This window comes from Eleginops maclovinus, chromosome 2 (assembly GCF_036324505.1).
Source record: "Eleginops maclovinus isolate JMC-PN-2008 ecotype Puerto Natales chromosome 2, JC_Emac_rtc_rv5, whole genome shotgun sequence".
NCBI lineage: Eukaryota > Metazoa > Chordata > Actinopteri > Perciformes > Eleginopidae > Eleginops > Eleginops maclovinus.
Window position 1 is genome coordinate 6,416,726 of NC_086350.1, and position 24,557 is coordinate 6,441,282.

The window sequence follows — 24,557 nt, forward strand, 5'->3', positions numbered from 1 at the left end:
ACCGAAGAGAACCCTGCAATGAATACAAAAATGTCTTTCTTTGTGAATTTTAAGTTAGAGTCTTTGCTGGCGTACGTCAAAGATCTCCAACAATCTCTTTGAATCAGGAGAGCTATTTTAGTTATGAATGAATCTCTGGTGTTTCTGTCTACATAAATTGATGGATCTTTTTCCAAATATTTGATTTAAGATGTAAGGATTTTCTTTGATTAAATATAAAAAAGAAACCAAAAAGCTCAAAAGTTCCCAGAAAACTTTGCAATTAAGAAACCTGAAACTATATGAAGTTCGCATGATAAGTATGAGTCCTACACAGACTTGTTGAAGAAGTTGTTTTGTACATTGTAGTAGAAGACATGTATTTCTGTGCCAACGTCACTACAGCAGCTCCACCAGCAGATGGAGACATTTCAAAAGGTAAAAAACCCGAATGCACCATTCTCCTGTTGTTGAGCCTCATATGAACTGAACGTTACATCAAAGCTGTGAAAACACACTGTATGAATGTTGCAGGACAAACCTGAATGCAGATATTTTAACCATTTGAAGCCTCATAAGGACAAATTCAAACCAGAAAGATAAGATGTTGTTGAGACAAAGATTATCTAAGAAAATGTATCCCACCATTCTTTGAAATCTGAAAGGAGGAAAGAGGAAATCTTTTCCATCTGCTCTTCAACGTTTGACAGAAAAATCTGACTATAAGAATGTTATTATTTTCATTTCTGTCCCTTCAAAATGAATGTACTTCACATTGCAGATCGGGGAGATGACTGCAGGTGGAGATTAGGTTCACAGGTGAGAGGTTTGTTTGATCAGACTGCACCACTGTTGGCAAACAAAGCTGAGTTTTAATCTCATTATTTCTGTTCATCATGCTCTGTTTATTTTTCTGTCTTCATGCGCCATCCAATGTCACAGCTGCAGAACATGGCCCCTGAGGTATAGAGACAGCATTCTGCACAGACACGCTTTAAGGCACAAAAAACATCCACATCAAAAGCAAACCATAGCAGTGCTGTCTCCATTTCATACTACCCTAAACCATTCGCAGTGTATGTTTCCCTCATTGTGCCTTGTTTTGAAATCGAGCGCATGAAGCTGTTTTGAGTGTCTCTTGGCAGTTATCCTTACGTTCATCAGAGTAATGCTGCACTTGGTTTATTACCTGTAACGGGATGCCATTTACCTAATCAATAAGCGAGGTAATTTAGGTCCAAGTGAGCAGGCCAAATCGGAGGTCAATGATCCTGCAGAGGGGCTGCAGCGATCCTCTGGCAACAGATACCAGTGTTGTTAACATCGGATATTGTAGTGAAAACTGAACTTATATTATATTGTCCCTGGAAAAGAAGGTTTTCATATAAGATGAGTTTGTCACATCCCATCAGCTTCTAAAACATTTAAAGAAGACATATTTTGCTTATTTTCAGGTCCATATTTGTATTTAGTGTCTCTACTGTGACATGTTTCCTTGCTTACGTTAAGCTCTTTATTTCCCCCATACTGTGCTGCAGCGCCTCTTTTCACCCTCTGTCTGAAACCAGAGCCCAGTCTGCTCTGATCGGTTAGCTGGCCGGCTCTGTTGTCATTGGTCAGCCATTTAGAGATGTCCAGCTCCTCAAATGTCACGTACAATGTGTTGGAATGCTAGCTAATAGAGTGTTACGTAGTGATGTCACTATGTTACAGGAGTAAACAAAGGAGTATGGGGAGAGTGTATGACAGAGAAACTCCCGCTGGGGGGAACTTTTGGATTTTAGCCATTGCCGGGCCATTAACATGCACACAAACCAATATAACACACTCCAGGAAAGGGAAAATCCTCCAAAAATGTAAAACAAATAAACTGATTTTGCCTTAAACAGATTTCAACCAGAAAGTTTTCTCTTAAAAATGTGATGAACAAAACGAATCTCATAAATGAGATTAAGAAAATACATCGTGGCTTTATCGACACTAAATAATGTATCAGCGCTTTAAGTTTCATAATAATGAATAGCATTGTGAATACTCCTCTGCTGATGTTTATCATCCTACAACTCAACTGATCCATTAAGCAATCGCACATGATTTATAAATGAATCATTAAACCCCCTTTATATTAGATGCCTCATTAGAAAGTGGCACTTTGAGATTTTACTTAACCATTCAAGTGTTATGAGTAGCGAACAGTTCTTTAATGTGGGAGAGTATGAATAGATAACCATCAGAGGTGTTATCACTGCATCTACAATAGGCCTATCTCACTGAATCATCTTAACTGCTGAAATAATGATGAAGAAGAAGAGAGGAGGAGGAGGACGTTTGTTCTTGGGACAGAATCGGTGGTCATGTGGGCGTCAGGTTAAGGAGAGATGATGAGTAAGAAAAGTTAGAATGTTCCTGAGTCACACACCTCCCATCCCAGTTTCCCCCCCCATGCACCGGTTGCGTAACCATCCAAGCTGTAGGTGTGTGTGTGTGTGTGTGAGTGTGTGTGTGCAGCAGGCAGGTCTCCCTCAGTGCTGCTGTGGAGCTGTGAGGAGGAGGAGGCGGTGGTCGTGTTATTGAGTGGCCCGGCGGTGGAAGTTGCGCTGCAGGGGAGGGACTTTCTTCCTGCTGTCGGTGGGTCGGGGGTGAGCTGCAGCTCGTACAAAAATGCCTCAGGCAGCAGCTTTTCAGACTCCAGCGAGCAGCAGACGGACACATCCGAGTGGAAGATAAGCCATCCTCCTCCTTTTCTACTTCACCATCCCTCCTCACACTCCTCCCTATCTTCCGGGGGGAGTGTGGACACCATCCCCGGGATAGAGAGCCTGGACCAGCACCGGTCTCATTGCATGGAGAGAGGCGCCTGAAGAAGGGAGAGCAGTGGAGTTGGTTTACCCCCCTCCTCCTCCTCCTCCTCTTCCTCCTCGTCCTTCTTCCCTACTGCACCAAAAGAAAACTCCGGGTAAGAAATGCGTGCTCACTCAGCTGCAATACTGCTCCGTGCGCAACATGCACCATGCATCATGGCGAGACTTGGGACTTGCATGCGTCTTTTTCTCCCATGCTTCTGTATTCTTAGTGAAGGGATTTAATTAAAGCATGAAGCATTAGCTGACGGCAGACTGGGTTGCTTTTTTTTTTTTTGGCACAACGTTTTCTAATCTGCTACTTCAGTCGTTTCTCTCAAGCGATCTGAACATTGTTTCGCATCGCAGCTCCACCTGAGCGTTAGGAGCAGTTTATCGGCTGTGGGAGCATTGTGCAGGGGGTAAAAGTAAAGATAAGAAACACCATACCCGGGTGCAGGAGCTGTCCATTCAGCACCACTCTGCTGAACTCTAACTGTGGCCTTAAAAAAAAACTTAGTGCAGGTTTGAGGAGCAGCTTTAAAGATGTGGGAAAGTCATGGTCCTGCTGTTTTGCTGTTAGACTCATGTCTTGAATACTACTACTAATTGACTAAACAGTAAGACTAAGTTTTACCAGGATCAGACTTATTACAACACCCTAATTAGGCTGAAAATGCATATCTCTAACAGTTGTGTAAGAACCTTGGATATAATGTAGTCTGATTAGTGTTTAGAAAGTCCTGACTGACTTATGTGTCACCTGATCTTTTAACTCAAGGGATTCGAGGTCAAAACAACATATCGTCACTTATGTTTTGTTCTCTTAAGGAGTAGTTTATGCATTTATTCAAGAAATGCAGGGTGAATGATTCCACTTAGATCTCTGTCATTGTCAAACTGGGGTTGTGGTTTAGTTTGATGACAAAAAATCTCTTTAAGCAATTCAACCATCAGAATAGATCTTGGTTTAAATGACTCGCGACTCAGGCATTATGCAACCTGTGACAAGGGGTCGTGAGTAGACATTGATTTGCTTTAAAGGGTCACCAGAGCCATGAAAGATTGTGAGTCCTTGTGTCAGTGCCTTTGATCCATGCTAATTCGATAAAATGTTCAACAAAACTCAAGAGAATCTCTCCTTTGTTGCGTTTGACTTCACTGATTGTCCTTCTAACACTTTCTTGGCTTTGTAGATATCCTGTTTTCCCCTGAATACACCCACACGTTTAATACATATATTTTACCTCTTGGCTTCCTTTTTCTGTTCCATCTGAAAAATGAAACGCTTTGTACGAATTACCAGGAGAGCTCTTTGCATCAATTAACAGTTTAAAGATGTGTGGGAGTTGCCTTCTGGTCCTTAAAGCTTTGGTTTTATGAAAGCGCACTCAGAGTCCTCTTTGCCTCAGACATTTCAAACTCAGAAACAACATTTTTAACATGATTCAACACTCTGAGTCCTCTCCGGCTCCTACAATGTGTTCCCCGGAGCTTTCTAATGATAATGGTAGTCTGCATGAAGTGACTTGGCAGTAGAGTTAAAATATGTGTGTGTGTGTGTGTGTGTGTGTGTGTGTGTGTGTGTGTGTGTGTGTGTGTGTGTGTGTGTGTGTGTGTGTGTGTGTGTGTGTGTGTGTGTGTGTGTGTGTGTGTGTGTGTGTGTGTGTGTGTGTGTGTGTGTGTGTGTGTGTGTGTGTGTGTCTCACTGGGAATCTCGCCTCCTCCCCGGCGTGAAATACGACCTGCTCAGAATTCAATTCCTTCTCCAGCACTTGCAATCATCTCAGTCATTCGTTTAACTCTCTTTCTCGCTCTGTCATGGGCTTCCCCTGCTTCTACACACACACACACACACACACACACACACACACACACACACACACACACACACACACACACACACACACACACACACACACCATACACACACACAGCTTCCCCCTGCATGTGTCCTTGCTGAACTCCTCATAGGAACCCCTGAGATGGGGCTCTGTGAATCTGCTGTAAAGGCTGCCGTTATTAAAAAAGCCTCTCTCCTACGATCGACCTGGCTTACACCTTAATTTATCGCCTCTAATATTTCCAGAATGGATCATGTAATGGATTGCCTCAGTTTATGGAGAAGGCGTGTGGTCAGAGCAGTGTGCTGCCAAATGCAGCTACAGCTCACTTCTCCTGGAGATGCCTCGAACGCAGCCGGCTGGGGAGAAATCGTAAAATAAAAAATGGCATGATGAATCATATTTACGAGAAAGACTCTTAGAAGTTAGCAGGCATTAAAACTGTTGTTTATATCCTCTTCTACATCTGTATTGTAAATATGTAGCTAGATCTGCTTAGCTTAGCATGACTCTAGCCAAAGATAAGGAAAATATCTTATCAGTTTAATCCAAATAAAATCCAAGGTACAAAATGGATCATTTGTTATTTTACTGGGGGGTTATGAACCACTCAATTTCTTGGCTTGGAGCAATCTCCAGCCATTAGTGGGGTAAAAGGTGAGTTTGAGAGATGCTGGTAGGCAGATTTTGTTACTTTTGAATTTCAACTCTTCATGCTAAGCTACGTACAGTAGGCTTTCCATCAACTGGCTCCACTTTCATATTTACACTACAGACAGTGTGGTGAGTGGTATTGATCTCTCATTTTACTCTTGGCAAGATAAAAAAAAAAGGGTATTTCTCAAAATGTCCTTTAATTTATTCTCAATTCCCAAAGTTGCTCACCTGGTGTGGCTGAAAATACTCCAAAACAGGCTTTAGGAAACCTGTTTGTTTATTCTCTAAGGTTGTTGATTGCTGTACATGGTTTTTAAATACAGTACATGATTAGTACAATTGTGTGTTAAAGTAATTTTTAATCTCTGTGTAAGCACGCATGATAAATAGTGTGTAATAATACTTCATGCTTTAATGTTCAAGAAGGTCTTTTCACCCTCTGTCTGAAACCAGAGCCCAGTCTGCTCTGATTGGTTAGCTGGCCGGCTCTGTTGTGATTGGCCAACCACTTAGAGATGTCCCGCCGCTTAGCCTATCACATACTTACCATCGAGTTGGAGCGCTAGTCAATAGAAGCGCTGTGTTACATCATGATGTCATTATGTTACTGAAAAATACCTAGGAGTCCAATGGAGGCGTTTCAGGCGGGGGGGGGGGGGATGTGTGTGAGAGAAATTCCCACTAGGGGGGAACTTTTACATGCACCACGACCCATAAAACACCAACAGGAAAGGGTACATTTTTCAATTTCCTTCTGTTCAGCTTCTGATTTGATAATTCCAAAGTAAGATTTGACCCAAGATGCAGAGAGGAAGCATTCAAACTGTAACTGGCCCAATATCTCTGTATCTGACTGCAGATACTTAATAGTTAATCAATAAAGCAGTGGCTTGGTTTCAAAGCAATGCTCTTCCCTACTCTGGAGAGTTTAAGCTTCCATCCAGCTTCGATGGACCTTTTTTCCAGAACATTAAATTGGGTCTGACAGATTCTTTTGTAGCACTAATGCTTTTCCTGTCCTCTTTTACCCTAATTGTCAGGTTGTTAATCTGCTGTACTAAGTAATAGGTATAATGAGTTTGACACTATAGCTCCAGGCAGACTTCAAGATTGCAAAAGTAATGACAAGTCATTGGCAAAGTCCATCCAGGTGTGGAAATAAAAGGGGAACTTCATAAACTACTTTTCTGACTGTAGTCTGACGAAACCATGATGGAGAATAACAACGTATAATCAAACAACTGTTCTGTTTACATTTGTCTGATGAAAATGAGTTTGTAAAGTTGTATTTAGTCAGCAGGCGTTTCACCGTAAGCTGATCCCAAACTGCAGAGAGAGCTTCTCTCTGTTTCTGGCAAAGAAGAGAAGAAAATATTTAACTGGCAGATCTCTGGAAACAAATCTAATTCCCATTGTTCAAGTTGTCAAGTAGCACTCTTCTGAATAACCAAACTAGAAAGAGGGGACATTATTCTCTGCTTGCTGTCACATTCAAGCGCTTCTGTTGATTTAATTTCCAGTTAAATTGATTTGCAAACATCATCTTTTTATAAAGTATTTTTGTTCTTTTCAAAGTTATGGCCAAAAGCTCAACTCATCATAAATGTAAAAGTACTTTTGTGATCAGATCTGATCTTTTACTGTCTATCCAAAACCAATCTGCACACTACATTTGATTAAGAATGACTCCTATTTTTCAGAAACATCATTCTGAGATCAAGATCCACTGTCGTTCATGGTCCCCAGTGGATAAACTGACTTTTTCTCTAGCCCACCATGTGACATTTTGAACCTAGACGTATGCAGTTTTGTTTTTTCTCATGTTGTGTGCTGCAGGGTCTAACACAGTTACTCTTATCGCGTGTTGCCGGACATTCATAAGAAAAATCCCAAATAATGTTTCATAAGTGTATGATTTAACGTTGATTGATAACATCGCTAAACTCCAGTGTGGTAGCATTGTCATTTGCTAGCATGCTTAGCATTTTCTCGCAGCTAGCACGTCTGTAGCCTCTTGATTACACATCCTTTTGCAGCTACTTCAGCATAAATGTTCGGTACCTTTGCCTCACTTTTAGCAGCTTTTAGAAGTTGAATGTTTGTTGTTCTAACTGTTGAGTGATTGAGCTGATTAGCCGCATTGTGCTGGCGCCATCGCTGACATTTAAAAGCCGGCGCCAGCCAGCGTGATGCTAATTCTACTTACCCATGCACAAAGTGAGCTGTCTAAACCAGGAAGTCAAAGTGTAGCTGGCATGGAAACTGTAGATGTGTGAGGAGGTAGGACAGAGAGAGAGAGAGAGAGAGAGAGAGAGAGAGAGAGAGAGAGAGAGGGGTGGGGGGGGAGAGAGAGAGAGAGGTGGGGGGGAGAGAGAGAGAGAGAGAGAGGGGTGGGGGGGAGAGAGAGAGAGAGAGGGGTGGGGGGGAGAGAGAGAGGGGTGGGGGGGGAGAGAGAGAGAGAGAGAGTGGTGGGGAGAGAGAGAGAGAGAGAGAGGGTTGGGGGGGAGAGAGAGAGGGGGTGGGGGGGAGAGAGATGCGTTGTATTATATCTGGACATTTCACAGGGAGCAGTATTTCACAAGTGGATTGATCAGTTGTTTGGAGAGCAGGCTGACATGCACATGACCCCCCATCCTTCCTCTTCTTCTTCAAATATCTCATTCTTGTATCCCTGTTCTCCTTTCTTCTATTATCCCTTTCATTTCTCTATGTGTGCATCTGTATGTGAGGGTGTGTGTGTGTGTGTGTGAACATAAATCAATGTGTCTGTTCTTATTGATCAGACCTGTTTAAACATGCAGCTCCAATAGAAGGGATTTCTTGTTGTCTTTGTTCCTGGCTGTTAGCGGCTATGGCATATTTACATCCAGGGAGCAGTCTGAGCCGCTCTCTGAACAGGTGCGTTGGCTTTGCTGTTTGTGTCGGAGCTGCTTTATGTTCAGCCGGAGACACGGAGGAGGCGGACTGTCACACTGATTTCTGTTGGAGACCCTGCAGCATGCAGACCACAGAGAAACCAAGGGAAAAAAATACTCTATTTCCACTGAAACACATGAGTCTGACTTACACTCACACAATAGTTCACCAAATCCACTACTGTCCACCGTCCTGGCAGACTTTATAAAGACAAGTGGAGCTGCATCAAGCTGTTAGCATGAAGAAAAGGCGAGCTTTTGGCTGTAATTCTTGTTATGTAAGGGGATTATCTTTCACTCAGGTGCAGAACACACAAGGTGCCAAAACCAAAAATAGAAATTAAATGGAGAGAGCCGTCACATGTTCAGTTTTTATATGAATAAGTGTCAAAACCCCGTTTAAAACCCAACAAAACCATATTCTTTATGTATATATGCTTTTAAAACAAATGTGTTCCTATATTGACGTGGTTAAATCTGTTTGTTTTTTGTCAATGTATTTTTATTGAGGTTTTGCCCTTGAGACAACACATAAGAAATTGAGACAAAAATAACAGCAAATGATCAAATATAGATACAAACACTCACACAACAGCACAAACACACAACAACAAATAATATATATATATATATAAACAAATTTAAAGAAATTAAAGAAATTGAAAAAGAACATCCACAGTGATTACCCAATTACTTCACATCTCAGTCAGAGCCAAGTGGCACCGTCAGCTGTTCTACATAAGAAATAAATGGACGCCATGCTACATCAAATGTCCCCATTGATCCATTCAGTGTGTATCTTAGTTTTTCAATCTTAAGGAGAAACATAACATCACAGATTCATCTACCAAATGAAGGCGGGCGGTCACTTTTCCAGTGTCAAAGAATGAGCCGCCTCGCTAGGAGGGAGAAGTAGGCCATACCATTTGATTGTGGCTTTCGTAGAAGAAGACCCTCCATTGGTACACCAAAAATTCCAATAAAAGGACAAGGATGAATAGTGAAACCTGAAATTGCTGAATATACCTCGAATATTGAGGACCAAAATGCTGTTAAACTAGAGCATGACCAGAATGTATGATAAAGAGTGGCAGGTGCTTGCTTACACCTATCACACATAGGGCTTACCCTAATGTTGGATGGTTTAACCTTGGACGTATGAAGCCTATGTACAATTTAAAACTGACTAAGGCTATGTCTCGCACAAATGGAGGAAGAGTGAATTCTTTGAATTATGCCTGTCTTGTTATTTTAATTAATGATCAAAACTGCGAAAAATAACTTGCAAGATGATCAAAATGTTGATGTCCTTGCTGTGTCATGTAGTGTTTGAAATATAACCACATGACGAACATTTATTATTGCTCGTCAAGGGGTCAAAAGTTTCCAACGTTATCAGATTGTTTCTAAGTTCAGGAGTGGAAGAGTGGATTTTAACCATTACTGATCATAACACATGTTTTGTATAGAGAGAGAGACTCCAGAAAAAAGCACTTAATGGCAATGAAACAACTAATGGGGATCCAAATAACCGATGAAACTAAAAGCCGGAAATCTAAGCTGGTTATATCACATGACTGTCCATACCGCTTCGACATTGGAATACATTATATTTCAATCAATTTTGAATTATGTAAACGCATAGCAGAGTTTATTGTGGGAAGAAATAAGCTTTCCTAGAAACTAAATTGAACTAGCAGGTCAGTTTGATTTAAATCTGACTTTTCAACCAGTAATGCAGAAGAGAAATATTTGTCTTGCTTTGGCATATTAGTATTGTGCATGACTGGTTGAATATAATATTTCCGCTGTGTTTATTTTGCTTTCGACAGCCTTATTACCGCTCACAAATTTCACAGGCTCTCTTCGAATGCATTACTCACACTTACTCATCACGGCCTGTTTTGCAAGCTGACATCCCGACAACATATTAATTGTATGCATATCTCAGTAATTAAAACATCCTCGACACAAACTGCTCTTTGTGCGCACTGGAGGAAGACGTCGTTTCAGGCTTTATGAGGAATGTTATTAGACACAGCTCTTCTTAAGCAGCAGTGAGATAATTCTGAAGAGATTTGAGATCACGTGGGTATGATGGTGACACTTCAGTGGGAAGGCTTTTATGCAAATGTTCACCTTTCCTTTCACGTTAATGAGCTGCTAGCCGAAAGGAAAGTCTGTAATCTAAAAGTCTAAATATCACATATCAGACTAAAGGAGCCCTGCTCATTTTCAGGTATTTTGTGCCTCTATTCTCCATGTCTCCATGGTTTAATGTTCAAAAAGCTCTTTATTTTTCCCATACTGCCTGTGCTGCAGCATCTCTTTTCACCCTCTGTCTGAAACCAGAGCCCAGTCTGCTCTGATTGGTTAGCTGGCCGGCTCTTTTGTGATTAGTCAACCCCTAGGAGATGCCCCTTAGCCCCTTCATCACGTACAATGTGTTGGGGTTGTTGGGGATGTCACTATGTCCCAAAAGTAAACTAAGGAGTCCAATAAAGGCGTTTCAGGCAGGGGGCGAGTGTGGGAGAGGACTTTTGGCCTTTGCAGACCATTTACATGCACAAAAAACTATAAAACACTACAGCAAAGGGGAAAAAAACACATAAGTATAATAGGGCCCCTTTAATGCACCCACTGGGGCGGTGGTGGCAAAGTCCATAGGGGCTTGGCCTGGGAACTGGAAGGTCACCAGTTCAAGTCCCCGAAAGACCTAGTGCCACCGTGGTGTCCCTGAGCAAGACACTGGTTACCTACACTGCTCCCCGGGCGCCGTACATAATGGCAGCCCACTGCTCCTAACACTAGGATGGGTCAAATGCAGAGACCGCATTTCATTGTCCTAGTACTTGTACTCTGTGCAATGACAATAAAGTTGAATCTTCATCTTCATCTTCTTCATTTATCTGACACACTTGCTTCTGAGCTTTAATTGTGCTCATGTGTTGTTATTTGTGCTTATATTTATATGTTTTTTGCTCATGTATTTTTGTTCTTTAAGTGCCATGAACCTGCCAGGGACTGCAGATGGCTGTATGGCTGGATATGGCACATTTACCTGCTTAATACAGTAATTAATTAATGTGCATTGTCCCTTATTAAATATATAAATACCGAAAAAGGAAGATGCTATTTGTCAGTTGTTGGCAGTGGAAATGGCAGCAGCAAAGGTCACATCATTAATTATATTATTTTCTGTCAGAAGAAAGCGGTATCGGAAGCCCCTATTTTAGAGAATGACCATTTCCCAGATGGCACTGAACTGAAACCGACTTTTCAGAAGGGCAGTGAGTGCGTGCCTTTTGTTTTAAAATACATTGCTTTTTTAGGCCTGTTAGACTTCATTGTGTGTATTCTGCTATCTTAAGCCCGCTGAAGCACCCACGCTGCCTCGTTGTTGTTTACTAAATCGGTCTTGCCTTGCTCTCTTTTGTCTCTCTTCGTCTCTTGTTCGTTCCCTCCCCATCTTGCTCCTCTCAAGCCTCCTCTAAACCTCCTTAAAAACCTCCAGTGTTTATGAGGGGTGTTGCTGGTGGTCACATCTCCCTCCCTGCAATGGATTCCCATGCTTTTTCTAACGGCACATCAGCAGCTGTCAGTGGGCCCTGCACTGCGTCAGCCAGTTTAATTGGCCCTTATGGCTGTGGTCCGCAAAGCGCTCAGCAGAATTGCGTTTACAAAACCCCCCGCTAGCCCCCCCTCCAGTCTTTTTTTCTATATCATTAGTGTAATGCTCCCGTTTCCCTCGAGATATGGGGAGATTCCAACAAGTGTAGGGCGCAGGAGGGGAGGTTGGGCAGAGGAATGAGTCACACACACGCCAGCGCCCAATGTCTTTTTATATTTTGCACTTTTGCGGAGGAAGAGAGCTGTGCAGGGAGATGTTGTTCTGTTTAGTCTTAAAAAAAACAACCTCTGCTGCTACTTACAATCATTGTGTTGTCCCAGAAGCTGTGTACCGCAAGCAGAACGAGGGAAGTGATTACATTCAGGTTTTGTAATAGCAGTGGGATTAGAATCTATAGTATGTCTTCACAAGTACACACACATTTAATCAATGCTGCTGTTAAAAGGTCAACAGTCAGGTTTGTACTTTTTGTTTTTCCACAAAGAACCCAGAATATGAGAGGCCCGCAAATCCATAGTTTAATCTCTTACAATCCCTGGTGTTTCAGTCAAGTTACTTTGCATGCTCATGCCGGGAAAGAAAAGTAGTATCATGTTGCCGTACACACAGAAAACCTCTGAGGATCATGATAAATGCATGAAGTCTTACAGTTCACAACTTATTGTCTGTTTCTAGGGTTTGAGTTCTACGGTAGTGGCTCAGTCTGTAGACCATTCCCCAGATGGCACTTTAGGGACCGGCCTGGGAACCGTAGGGTCGCCGGTTCAAGTCCCCGAACAGACCTAAATAAGGAGTGTGGACTGGTACTTGGAGATGTCCCAGTTCACCTCCTAGGCAGTACTCTGATGTCATTGAACAAGGCACCGGACTCTCCATGGTGTGTTGAATGCAGAGGTCCAGTTTAACTGTGTGTGTGTGTGTGTGTGTGTGTGTGTGTGTGTGTGTGTGTGTGTGTGTGTGTGTGTGTGTGTGTGTGTGTGTGTGTGTGTGTGTGTGTGTGTGTGTGTGTGTGTGTGTGTGTGTGTGTGTGTGTGTGTGTGAAATAAAGAAGGTGTCATCCTCCGATTCGACTGCAGAAAAAAGTAAAAGATTATAGCTTCCGAGTGAGCAGGAAGTCTGATACATTGGCTCAAGTGATGTCTTTTAAGTGATGTTAGCGTCAGTAGAGGCTGAAGCCTAAAACTTTATAAATGAAAACAAATCGGGGGATCCGAGATAGGGAGCTTACTGGACATCTGTAGCAAATCTGTACATTAGGCAAGCAGTTAGAGGCTACATTAGCTGCTACTTGCATTACTCACCCTGAATCCCTAACAAACTATCGGCAGTCGAGTTGCATTGTGGGTGATAAAGGCACCAGGTTTTAATGAGGAACCAGAATGCATGGGAGGAACAAATAATATATTTGGCTTGATCGTGTTTTTAATCACATCCATCGTTTTCAATCCGACACTGTTAGCTACCTGCAATGCTAATTTGCTGGAGTACACTTTTAGACCAACTATCTTACATTAACCTAGTCGTTTTTATTGTCCAAACCTAACCAAACCATAACCAGTGTACACTCACCCATCCCTGCATGCATGTGATTGTGCATGTTCCCCCTCCTGTAATGTATCTGAAGTAGCAGGACGTCAGGAGTCGTTAGCTTCCCATTTTGCCCTGTGGCTAAAAGCAGTTCAATTTAGTCATGTTTACTAAGATGCATGTTGAAAGCAAATAGATTAGAAGGTTAAAAGGACACATACATTGTTTTAAAGCTGTTGCTGATACTAAGTATTACAACTTTAATTCATTATACAGCAAAACTGAATTTATTGTTGTTATTGTAGCTTAATATTCAATGTATTTTAGAGGAAAGTAACCCAAATGACATTATGTATGATTATATTTTGACCAAATCTCTCCGCTGACATTAAAGGCCACTTGAACATATTGTTGTTTTGATGTTTATTTGTTCCAGGCTGGCTGCAGCACCATGTCCTCCGCTGAAAGTGGGGATCTATCAGGCTACCATCTGAGTGGTGAGTTCTCAGTTCCAGCTTAGTTGTTTCTTGCTGCATGTCTGTCCTTGTGAGGATTATTGCATGTGGTTTTATTCACACTGTTGTATGAGTTTGTGTATCACACTATGAGGGATGAGTTTGCTGCACAGCTCCTCCGACCTCGTCTCCTGCTGAACGCCAGCGCCCTATAATTGGCTTATGTCTCGTGTTAAAAGGAAGACATAAAGCAGTCCATCTCCTCCCACAAAGGCAATTTATCTTGAGAAAGTACAGCTCGGCACAGGCTCGTAATTTCTCTCTTAAACGCAACATGATGCTCTGACGTTTAATTCAGAGAGGCTTTTCAATTTGTCACATTCTCCCAAACTATTACATCAAACGTGATGCATCCCTTAAGCTCCTCAAGTCCTCTCAATGCTCAGTGTTAAATAACAAGAGCTGACTGTGCTCAGTGAGTGGGAGTTTTCAGTGGAGGAAGAAGTATTTAGACCCTTTGTTTTAGTAAAAGTACGATACATTAAAGTTAAAATACTCCATTATAAGTAGAAGTCCTACATTCATAACTAACTTAGGTAGAAGAGCTTTCTCAAGAAAGAAAAATCTCATTCTTCAGATAAAAAAACTTCCATATGTGAAAAAGAAAATGCATATATGAAATTATAAGATAATAAAGTAGCATTTTAATGTCGCAGGCAACGTTTTGTGTTCATGTTTAGGACATCATTTATTCACTTTTGTCATAAATTGTATAAAAGTTGTACTTTTTTTGCAGTCATGCAATTATTCCACTGCATTTTGTCCGAAGTTTATCCCATACTCTTTGATATGAAAAGTAACTGAAGCTGTACAATAATACACACTTTACCTTTGAAGTGAAGTAGAGTAGAAGTTAAAAGTTCACTTATTATAAAAGTGTACTTAACTACTATACTCGAGTAAATGTACTTGTTTATTTTCCACCACTATTGTGAGTTAGTGAAGACTCCTACCTGCCTTTAAATAAAAAGTTTCTTCCAACTTTCTATTCTGGATTTCTCCCAACTGTCCACCAGTGATCAAACCCCCCCATCAAATAATAAATACAGAAAGTTATGCATGATCTTTTATTGCTGAAATGGTAATAAGGATCACTTGTTGTGCGTTTCTGTTTCAGTGGTGCGTAACCCGCCCGGCTGGGAGGTGGGGATCTACCTGGTGGGCTTCTTAGTGCTGCTGTGCGTCGCCGGGATCAACATCTGGAAGTTGTGGAAATCTGGAACCTTCCCCGCGCCGTCACCTTTCCCCAACTTTGACTATCGATACCTGCAAGAAAAATATGGAACTTCCTTCTCAGAAGTCAGACAAAAGGTGCCTTTGCTATGCATTTGCTACTCAGGAAAAAAGTTTCCCAAAAGGCAGGGAGGAGGGAGGGAGTGAAAAATCAACCAGCTTCTTCGCTTGGAGCAAATAATGAGCAATCATGTGGCTCCAAGGGTCAAGAGTTTGCAGGGGTTTATTTTCAAGTGAGACTGCAGCTGATTGTAAAGTAATTCTCAGTGTAGGTACAGAATATTTCAAATGAACTGACAGCTATTATGAGGGAGAGAATAAGGATGAGTCAACGGCTCAATCTGAATGTAGAGGAATCAACATCTGATTGACTTCTTCATCCCTTTCTTTTCTCCTCTCTGAAGCGAGTGGCTGCCAACAACCACCGGCGGACTTCCACCACCTCCAGCCGCAAACCCAGCCTGGCGTATGGGGAAACCCCGGATGTCCTCAGGGATCTGGGCCACCTGGAGCTGATGAGCAGGGAGCTGGACCCCACCGGCCTTGCCCAGCTGAACCGTTCCATCTCCACCGACTCGCTCAGCTCCATCTCCTCCATCGCCAACAACTTTGGCCACGACTTCACTGTTGGCCAGCTGGAGGTGACGCTGGAGTTTGAGCCATCCAGGAACCCGGGCCAGGGGGCGGGGCTGCTCCACATCACCCTGCACCAGGGCAAAGACCTGCTGGAGAGGGAGGAGGGAGACTTCCCCGGCTGCTTCATCAGAGTCTCCCTCGGACCAGATGAGATCAACTTGGGAGTTACGAGGGTGAGTGTCTTTTTGGTCTAATGCGTGAATGAAAAGAGAACCACTAAACAGGAATTGCTTGGTTGTTTTCGTTTTGTAGAGGCCTTGAGCAAGGAAATAGTAGTTTAACACACAATTAATGGACCGGCTTGGTCTTCTAAAAGGTTTGTTCCCATACAACGAAATTGCCTTTTGTTGGAAATGTGTTTACCTAAACAAACACTGCACTTTCCCCCAGGAGACCAGTATAGTCCTGTGTGAAGCCAAAAGTCAATATTCAGTTATTAGGATACACACAAATGTTGGAAAAGTGTTCGATATTAATACTTAACTTCATGATTATCCGTCCAAAGTGGAGAAACTCATCCACTCTGCTATCCTGGCTTAAAGGGACTTTGGAAAACAATCTAAAACTCAAATATTCCACTTCCAGAGTGAAAACTAAGGAGGAGAAACAGCAAAGATCCTCCTTTCTTCACTGCAGTGTGTGTGTTAATGTGAATTAATTTGCAAAAATGGCTTTAATTATGTTAAAGTAATTGTTCGTGCTTCAAATATCATCGTTAAAAAATTAAAGAAGAATTAAAGTTCCCGATTAGAGATGTTCAACTTGATTCAGAAAACTTATTCTCAGATGGTTAACCAGCAGTTTAGACCACGAAGACTGAATTTGGAAAAAGGACTTCAGATTAAAAAGGGTCCACTGTTGCCTGACGCTCTATTGCTTGAGGGGCAGTTATGGCTGGCTTGAACTGTTTTGAAGATGTTAGACCGGCTGATTTTCCTCGGGATGACAGTCGTGATCCTGCAGCTCGACAAGCCAATCCCTCCTGGCTGACGGTGAGCCCACTTCATTTGTTTGAGTGGAGAGACCCCTGGGAGCGGGAGGAAGTCAGAGAGACTGTTTTCTCATCAGGAGTAGATGTGATTGATTTGAGAGCTCACTCAGTCAGCATGTAACCTGTAACCTGTGTTGAACTCCAGTTTAAATTGCATGATATGTTTCATATATACTGTAACATAAAGATCCTTACGATGGGATTTGATTTGGTCTTATTTCACTTAGCTCTACATCTTTAAAGACTAGTCATAAAACCAGGCTTTCTGTATGGAAACCCAATATGTAGCATATGGTTAAAAAAAGACATAAAACTAAAAATACTTGCAGTAAATTACTCTTACTACTTATTTATCATCTATCTTTTCAAACTATAGCATTTTTAAATGTATTTTATGATTCAATAATTATTTTTAATGCCTTTTTTCTTTGATTTCAGCCGTTAAAGTACCTTTTATTTTAAATGTTATGAACAATTTGTACTTCATTCTACTGTATCTTCATTTCTTAAGCCCTATTTATGCTACAATACAACACTTTAAAATACTATATAAAATAGGAGTCAAGAAATGTTTTGAGTTTTAATGTCTTGGCAAATTTGGTCTTCAAAAGCAATACATTTTAACCATAAGGTTGGTTTAGAATAACCATGAATAATACTCTTCTAATACTCTGAGTGTTACTTTTCTTTCTCCACTGAAATATGTTCTTATAAAAGGTTGAATCTGACATTAAGTGACCTTCTCTCAGGAACAGAGAGCTTACAATCCTCCATCTGCTCCACCTGCCACTCGCCTTCTGCTCTTAGTGAGACGGCGCCAGAAAATGCACTGATTCCTGCCATGCTGCGAGTCCTCTTCATCATGTGAATGTTGGTTTTTGGGTAGGCCGACAGCACACAGACTCACCAAGGCTTCCCTCTCTGGAGCATGTTGAATTAATGCTTCCAGGCATGGTGTAATAATAAAGGAAGCAGCGCCTTTTCTGGCTCCCTCTTTAATATGTCGACGAGTGGGGAAGACCAAAGAAATGCTGACATCAGCTAATCTCGCCCTAATGGTCCAGCCAGCCAGCCTCTCTCTCTTTCTTTGTTGTGTTTGTTTTTTAACCCTCTTTATCACTCCCTCTTTCTTCCCATTTCCCCTCTTATCTATTTTCTTCCGATTTATTAACTTTCACCGCTTCTTGCCTTTTGTTTTGCCTGTGACAATGTGCATGCCACTCTTCCCTCATTCTCCCTTCCTCTGTCTACATGAGCCCACACACACACACACACACACACACACACACACACACACACACACACACACACACACACACACACACACACACACACACACACACACACACACACACACACACACACACACACACACACACACAAACATACACACCTCTGTCTGAGCTTTCATTGCCTCATTTTCACCCAGCACATCACCATTGTTATGAGCGATAAGCCTAACAGTGCAGACAGACAGATTGTGGATGGATTGCATGTCTCTATGCTGGGCGCTCAGAGAGATACAGCCTCCTTTGAATGCTTTATATCTTTTTGAATATATTTGTACAGCAGCAGCAGCCTTTCTAGTGGTCTGAAGGTGTTGCATGTACGATTATGGAGCTATTCATCTTTTTGTTATGAGGCGCAATCCAAGGTTGGCCTGTCAGGCTGATCTGCACCCCGCGCTCTGAATTCACACTTATTTTATTGTAGGATGAGGTCTTGTTTTATCAAAACCATCTCCACACTTTTATTTTCTCTCTCTGTATTTCACTATATATGTTATAAAGTGTAGTCTTTAGCAGAAATGATCTTTCCATGGTGTGAAAAAGCTGTTATTAAAGCCGCTCTCCTCTACACGTTCACTTGTTGCCTGGTTACTTCCGACCCTTCATTCAGAGTTGCTTTAGAATTAGAAAAGCCCTGAAAACAGCCTGAGCATCTCATCCAATGCGTGGCCACTATCTCATTCTCAAACCTAAAGTAGACATGGTGAACCCTGCCGGTCTTAAAAGTGTCTTATTCGTTGTATTAAAAATGAGTTGTAAAAAAGCCGTTTCTGCTTAGAAAATAAATAGAATTGTAAAAATGAGTCAGTTTCCACTTGGTTTTGAGCTGTAGGACTAGAAACACACCATAATATCCAGTATATCTGGTAGCAGCAGAGTGGAGGAAGGTGTTTGAAAATGTGTCATGGTGTGAAAAGTATCCACTATGACTTTGCACCTTAAATGTACTGCATGTTCTCAGCAATTCAGACACCAAATATCGATCTGAAAAAGCAGAAATGTTACTCATGATGTCAGACTGTCTTCTGATAAACCTATACATTTTGCATATGTGTTTACTGTTGCTCCTGGTTTTTACCTCAGTGCAATTCAGGCTTTCACTTTTATTTTGACTGTAAAAAAATAAGGCATTTCCAGCTCAGATCATTTGTGTTTTTTTGCCCTGATTGATTCAGTTTGAATTTGATTAAATCAGACAAGGCGTTTTTTTCCACAAAGTAATCACAGGTGCAACAAAAGCAGATGTGTACAATTAATTGTGGGTTGCTGATAGCATTAACACAGCACAGATACTGATACATCTTTTAGTCTAATTGAGGGAGAAATTACCCCTTTAAAAAGTTCTACTAGATATAATGGCGTGCTTTAAAGTCTGAAGTGGAGTGAGTCAGGGAGAGAACAACACATGTTACTTCCTACACAACATATTTGTGTTTTTGAAGTTGGATTATTGCCTGTTTCTTTGATTCATCTCAAACAGTGACTTATGTGCAAGTGTTTTTATTACATCTGTGTTGATCTGTGATAGAGTCATAAGTAGCAATCAACATACAGAAAATCCGATGACCACCCTTTAAAAGACAAATATCTGGGAGGTGAATGAAAGAAGTAATAAATAGATCAATTCTAACACCTTTTGTGCCTCTCACAGATCCAGGCGAATGCATACACGGTGCTTTTCGACGAGCACTTCTCCGTCCCCATGGACTCGTCCCTGTTGGAGGAGTACAGCCTGCGTTGTGCTGCTTTTGGTATCGATGCTGAGGAGAGGAACATCAGCGCGGGGGTAGCAGATCTCAAACTGTCCGATCTGGACCTGACCATCAGACCGTTCAACGCCTGGCTCTACCTTCAGGATGTCAACAAGGTGAGTTACAGAAATATGGCATTAGTATAATAGTCTAATTTTGTCTATATTCCAGTCAAGCTTTGAGGTGTGTGAGAGCCCCATGCTGGACATTCAGCAACACTACATGTTATATGCAGTAAATCAGAATTAAAGCTGTATCCCAAACAGAAATCCAACCCATCGCAACCATTCTGAGGCTTGAGTTCACTCTCTCTGTTTTACATAATGAGATTCAGTGACTGCAAACAAACCTGCATGATCATTAAAGTCCATACAAAGACTTCATTCTCATTGACCTCATTAACAAAATGACTTTTTCACTCACATTTTTTAAATTTAGGAACAGTTTCCATGGCTGGGGGGCGTGCAGTGTGCTGATGGAGCATATTTAATTATAATAAATACTACATTTTGCAATTTTGAAACGCTATTAAACCCCTAATTCATTCAAATTGCATTTGGATAGTACGCAATAAAACAATTTTAGAAATGATACGGATCATTAGATGAAGCACATCTTAATACATTTCCTCACAATTAGATTATAGAATTAAAAAAATGACTTTATATTAAAATTGAAATGGCACTTGAAATGTTGTATATAATGCCTGCCATGCTCTTGTGTCACTCGCAGGCTGTGGATGCAGTTGGGGAGATCCTGCTGTCTCTCAGTTATCTGCCGACAGCAGAGCGCCTCACGGTGGTCGTGGCAAAGTGCAAAAACCTGCAGTGGACCAACAGCAAAAACACTGCAGGTCTGTTGGTTTTCTGAAGGGTGATTTTGTAAATATGGGTGAATGGGAACTACCTGAGCCTTAGTTGCACGTTGTGTGAGCTATGAATAAACCTGTGATTTATAACACCGAATAAACTCACGGTAATAACGTACTCTTCATGTCATCTCCCAGAGGATACATTTATTCATATATCCAGACAGGCAGATGGGACTGAAACAACGTGTTCATCACATTAAATGTCCAGATTAGTGCCACATTAACATGTTGCAGTCACCCACATCATCTGCAGAGCTCATTGTGTCTACAACACTGTGCTTCTAGGTCTTTTTCTTTAATGAGCAGTGTTGTAAATGCTATACACACAGTGTGCAGGGGCGTTTGAGTGCAGACGCTTTAAATGCAGTCATAATCATATTTGTGCATTCTCGTTATCAGATCCGTTCGTCAAAGTGTATCTCCTGCAAGACGGCAGGAAGATCAGCAAGAAGAAGACCTCCACCAAACGGGACGATACAAACCCAATCTTCAACGAAGCCATGATCTTCTCTGTGCCCTCCCTCGTCCTGCAGGTGACAGACTGCAGCACTAGACTCGTGCTGGAGGACCAAATGATTAGATGGAAATGTGTTAACACATAAGGGGATTTCATGTCAAGGACGAAGATAAAAATGTCATAACCAGAACAGAATAATAAACCAGCTTTGACAACAGTTATCAAACAGTTAACTACAGTTCTCTAATATCAAAGATTCAAACATGAACCATTGTGCAATACTGAAAAACATCCTCAGAAAATGTATCCCGAAAAAGGTATCTGTAAAGAAAAAAAGGTTTAATAAGGACATAAAAATACGACATTATAGATGGATATACTGTATGTGTGTTTCATTGTGGTCAGAACAATACAAAATCTGTTTCGGAAGTCTTCTGCAATGTGCAAATAATCAAATGCTGCGTTGTCGTGTACACAACTACAGTGTAGGGGGTCTTTTGTAATACTGGGGGCCATAATCCTATATACTTCAATAATACAATAACACAAAATGAGTACCGATAAAGAAGAAGCACCAAGACTAAAGCGGCTCAAAATGTCCACTGAGTGCTGCGCTCAAAGTTCAAATTATTCAAACTTTGACCTCGTTTGCTGCTTTTTTTGTAATACTTTGGTATTCAGGAGCAGGGTGGAAACCCCACAAATCCTGAGAACATAATCAGAACATTATTTAAGATTGCCTGCTGTTAAAAAGTGCATTTTGAAAGCATGGATAAATCCATAAAAGATTTAAAGCATGAGGATATTACTGCTCTTACACTTCTGGCTATTAACTAAATGAGCCAAACAGTAATACAATTAAATGCATACATAAAAGATGATGCAATTAAATGCCCAAAACAAGCAAATATTGTTAATAGACATGTCTATTTAACTAACTCCATAAAGATCACACTGCAGAGAAGATGCTGAGTCATGCTCACACAGCAGGTTGTGTAACCCTGTTATGCTGTTTGCAGGAGCTCTCTCTGAGGGTGACGGTGGCCGAGGCCACAGATGACGGCCGGGGCGAGAACCTGGGTCACGTGATCATCGGCCCCGAGGCCAGCGGGATGGGGATCACCCACTGGAACCAGATGCTCGCCACGCTGAGGAAGCCCGTGTCCATGTGGCACCCTCTGCGCAGGATCTAGGCCTCTTTGCCCTCACACACAAAGACACAACCTGTTTCAAGTAAAACACTCGCTTCTTCACCTCTCCCCTTACTGGGTGCTAGGCTGTTACATGTTTTAGTAAGATAAGAGCTTTGGCACACAGGAGGATACTGTGTGCGGTATGTGACGCTCTGCTGGTGAGTATCAAATTGGAGTAAACACCTTATCTTGATGCAGGGGGGAGGAACCTGAAAAGCCAGTGTTTGACTCTGAACAGGGTGTTTTTATTGATCCATGGATCAAATATACACGTACCTTTCCTTAGTATTCGGCTGTATTCTGGCCTGGGGGTATTATGGGTAAGGGTGGCATTTAAGAAGCATAATATTTGAAATGCAAGTGCAAATCCCAAATTTCACAATAAGAGTTATTAGTTTTCAAATTGTCCCATGTCTTTACCTTGTCTACTTGGATGGATGAACAAGATGAATCTGAATCTAAAAAAACAGCAGAGGAGACACGAGAAGTGGTCTTGTCTTCCACTCTCAAAACTCCCGTTAGCGTGGACTTTGATGTGAATTTTAATTAACAAAAGGAACCCAGCCTAGGCAGACGTAACCCCCTCTCTGCATGGTGCCTACTCTGGTTGTAGCCTGTTATAGTGAGCGACTGGACAGTGGAATTAAATCTCCTCTCTTTCAGGAAAACACTCATTTGTCTTTTCAAACCAGTCATTGATTGCACCTCCTTGATTGATTTCGTAGCGGTCTTTGAGCCGAGCTAGCTCTATTGGATTTGCTTTTGTCATTTGTTGATTGTGAGATTGACAAATAACAGAGTTTTGGTTTGGTATGTAAATGAATGTGCTTTTGAAAAAAATTAAATACAGGTACTCTTATCCAGGTGAAATAATTGTAATTTGTAGCAGTTGTTACAGGGTGGCCAAATCAGATGTAATCAGCATTTAAATATCATTTTACATCGTTCCATTTTGACCATGATTACTTCAATACAATTTGCATATGCGTACTTAAGAGAGTAAATAGTGTACTGTGTTTTAATTTCTCTAAATCTGGGTGCAATTCTTTCTTTTCATAGTATAACAACTTTAATAGACTCCAAGTTCATTTACACAACACACTATTTAACACCAATGTTGTTGCTGAATTATTATCAAAACACCTCTGGGAATTTAACTTGTGATGTAAAGCATACTAACCCTTTTAAATGGGTTTACAGTTCCTTTTGAGGAAACACCTTGATATTCTGAATTAATCTGTTGTTGTTTTTCACCAGGCACTTGTCACAATCATTTGAGCTTTCCGTCATTAAGCTAGCTGCAAACGTCTCATTAGCACTGAGGGCGATCCTGCTTAAAACCCATAGGAGCCACTTTGTAGTTTCAAGCCTGAATGGTGATATTGTAAAAAGTGTTGCTATTTAAATGAAGATAGAGTAACAGGGCTCTTGTAAAAGTCAAAATCTCAAGGTAGCTTTTATCTGTCTGAGATATTCTCTACAACATTGTGCAATAGTGCTGTTTTGTTGTAACTTCTGAATGTGAATTATCATGTGAAATATCTGCTTAAAGCCTCATCAGCCTTTCGCACTGTTGTGATATTTGTTTTACTCAAGCAGAAACTAGTCTACACTTTTAGTCAAGTTCTCATTTTATTCTTCAATTCACTTTGAAAATCAATCCAAAAATAACACACCCGTGGTCATATAATGGACAACATTTCCTACTGTGCCAAATAACGAAGCAATATTTTCATTTACAATCAGCATTCGATTCAACCAAGCTGTAGCCTACATTCAACCATGCATGAAGTTATTTAGCACTTGATGTGAATGTGCCTCAAGAATACAGTGTATTGTGTGAATGCTGTTTGAAATAAAAGCAATTCAACAGTAAAAGTCTGCTCGCGTGTTCATCATGTTGAATTGACCTGGACTTTCTATAATCTGAGAGAGGTAGGCCTTTGCAAAAAAAGGAAGTGTTTGAGTGAACTATGGTTTAAAGGTGCTGCTCTACCGCTTTGTGCTATTTTTATTTAACTTGTTGGAAACATGCTGCACTAAAACACAGTGATGGAAGGAGTTTTGAGTATTTCATATTCAACAATTAAAGTAAAGGTAGCGATCTTTCAGTGCAAAAATACTCTGTTATAAGTGAAATTCTTGCATTCAAACCCCAACTTAATTAAAAGGGAACAAAGATAACCATTAAAATAAAAGTACCAAAAGTAAAATATCTCATTTGCATA

General features: G+C 41.2%; 1 protein-coding gene across 1 annotated transcript; it reads left to right on the forward strand.

Moving 5' to 3' along the window:
• The first annotated feature begins 2,467 nt into the window (after positions 1-2,467).
• Positions 2,468-24,222, forward strand: syt12 (synaptotagmin XII). The gene is made up of 8 exons (XM_063898556.1): positions 2,468-2,935; positions 13,830-13,890; positions 15,026-15,219; positions 15,546-15,950; positions 19,709-19,924; positions 20,541-20,661; positions 21,079-21,212; positions 22,156-24,222. Exons 2-8 carry the CDS (start codon positions 13,845-13,847, stop codon positions 22,327-22,329), a joined length of 1,290 nt encoding a protein of 429 aa, XP_063754626.1. The 5' UTR covers positions 2,468-2,935; positions 13,830-13,844; the 3' UTR covers positions 22,330-24,222.
• Positions 24,223-24,557: the final 335 nt, after the last annotated feature.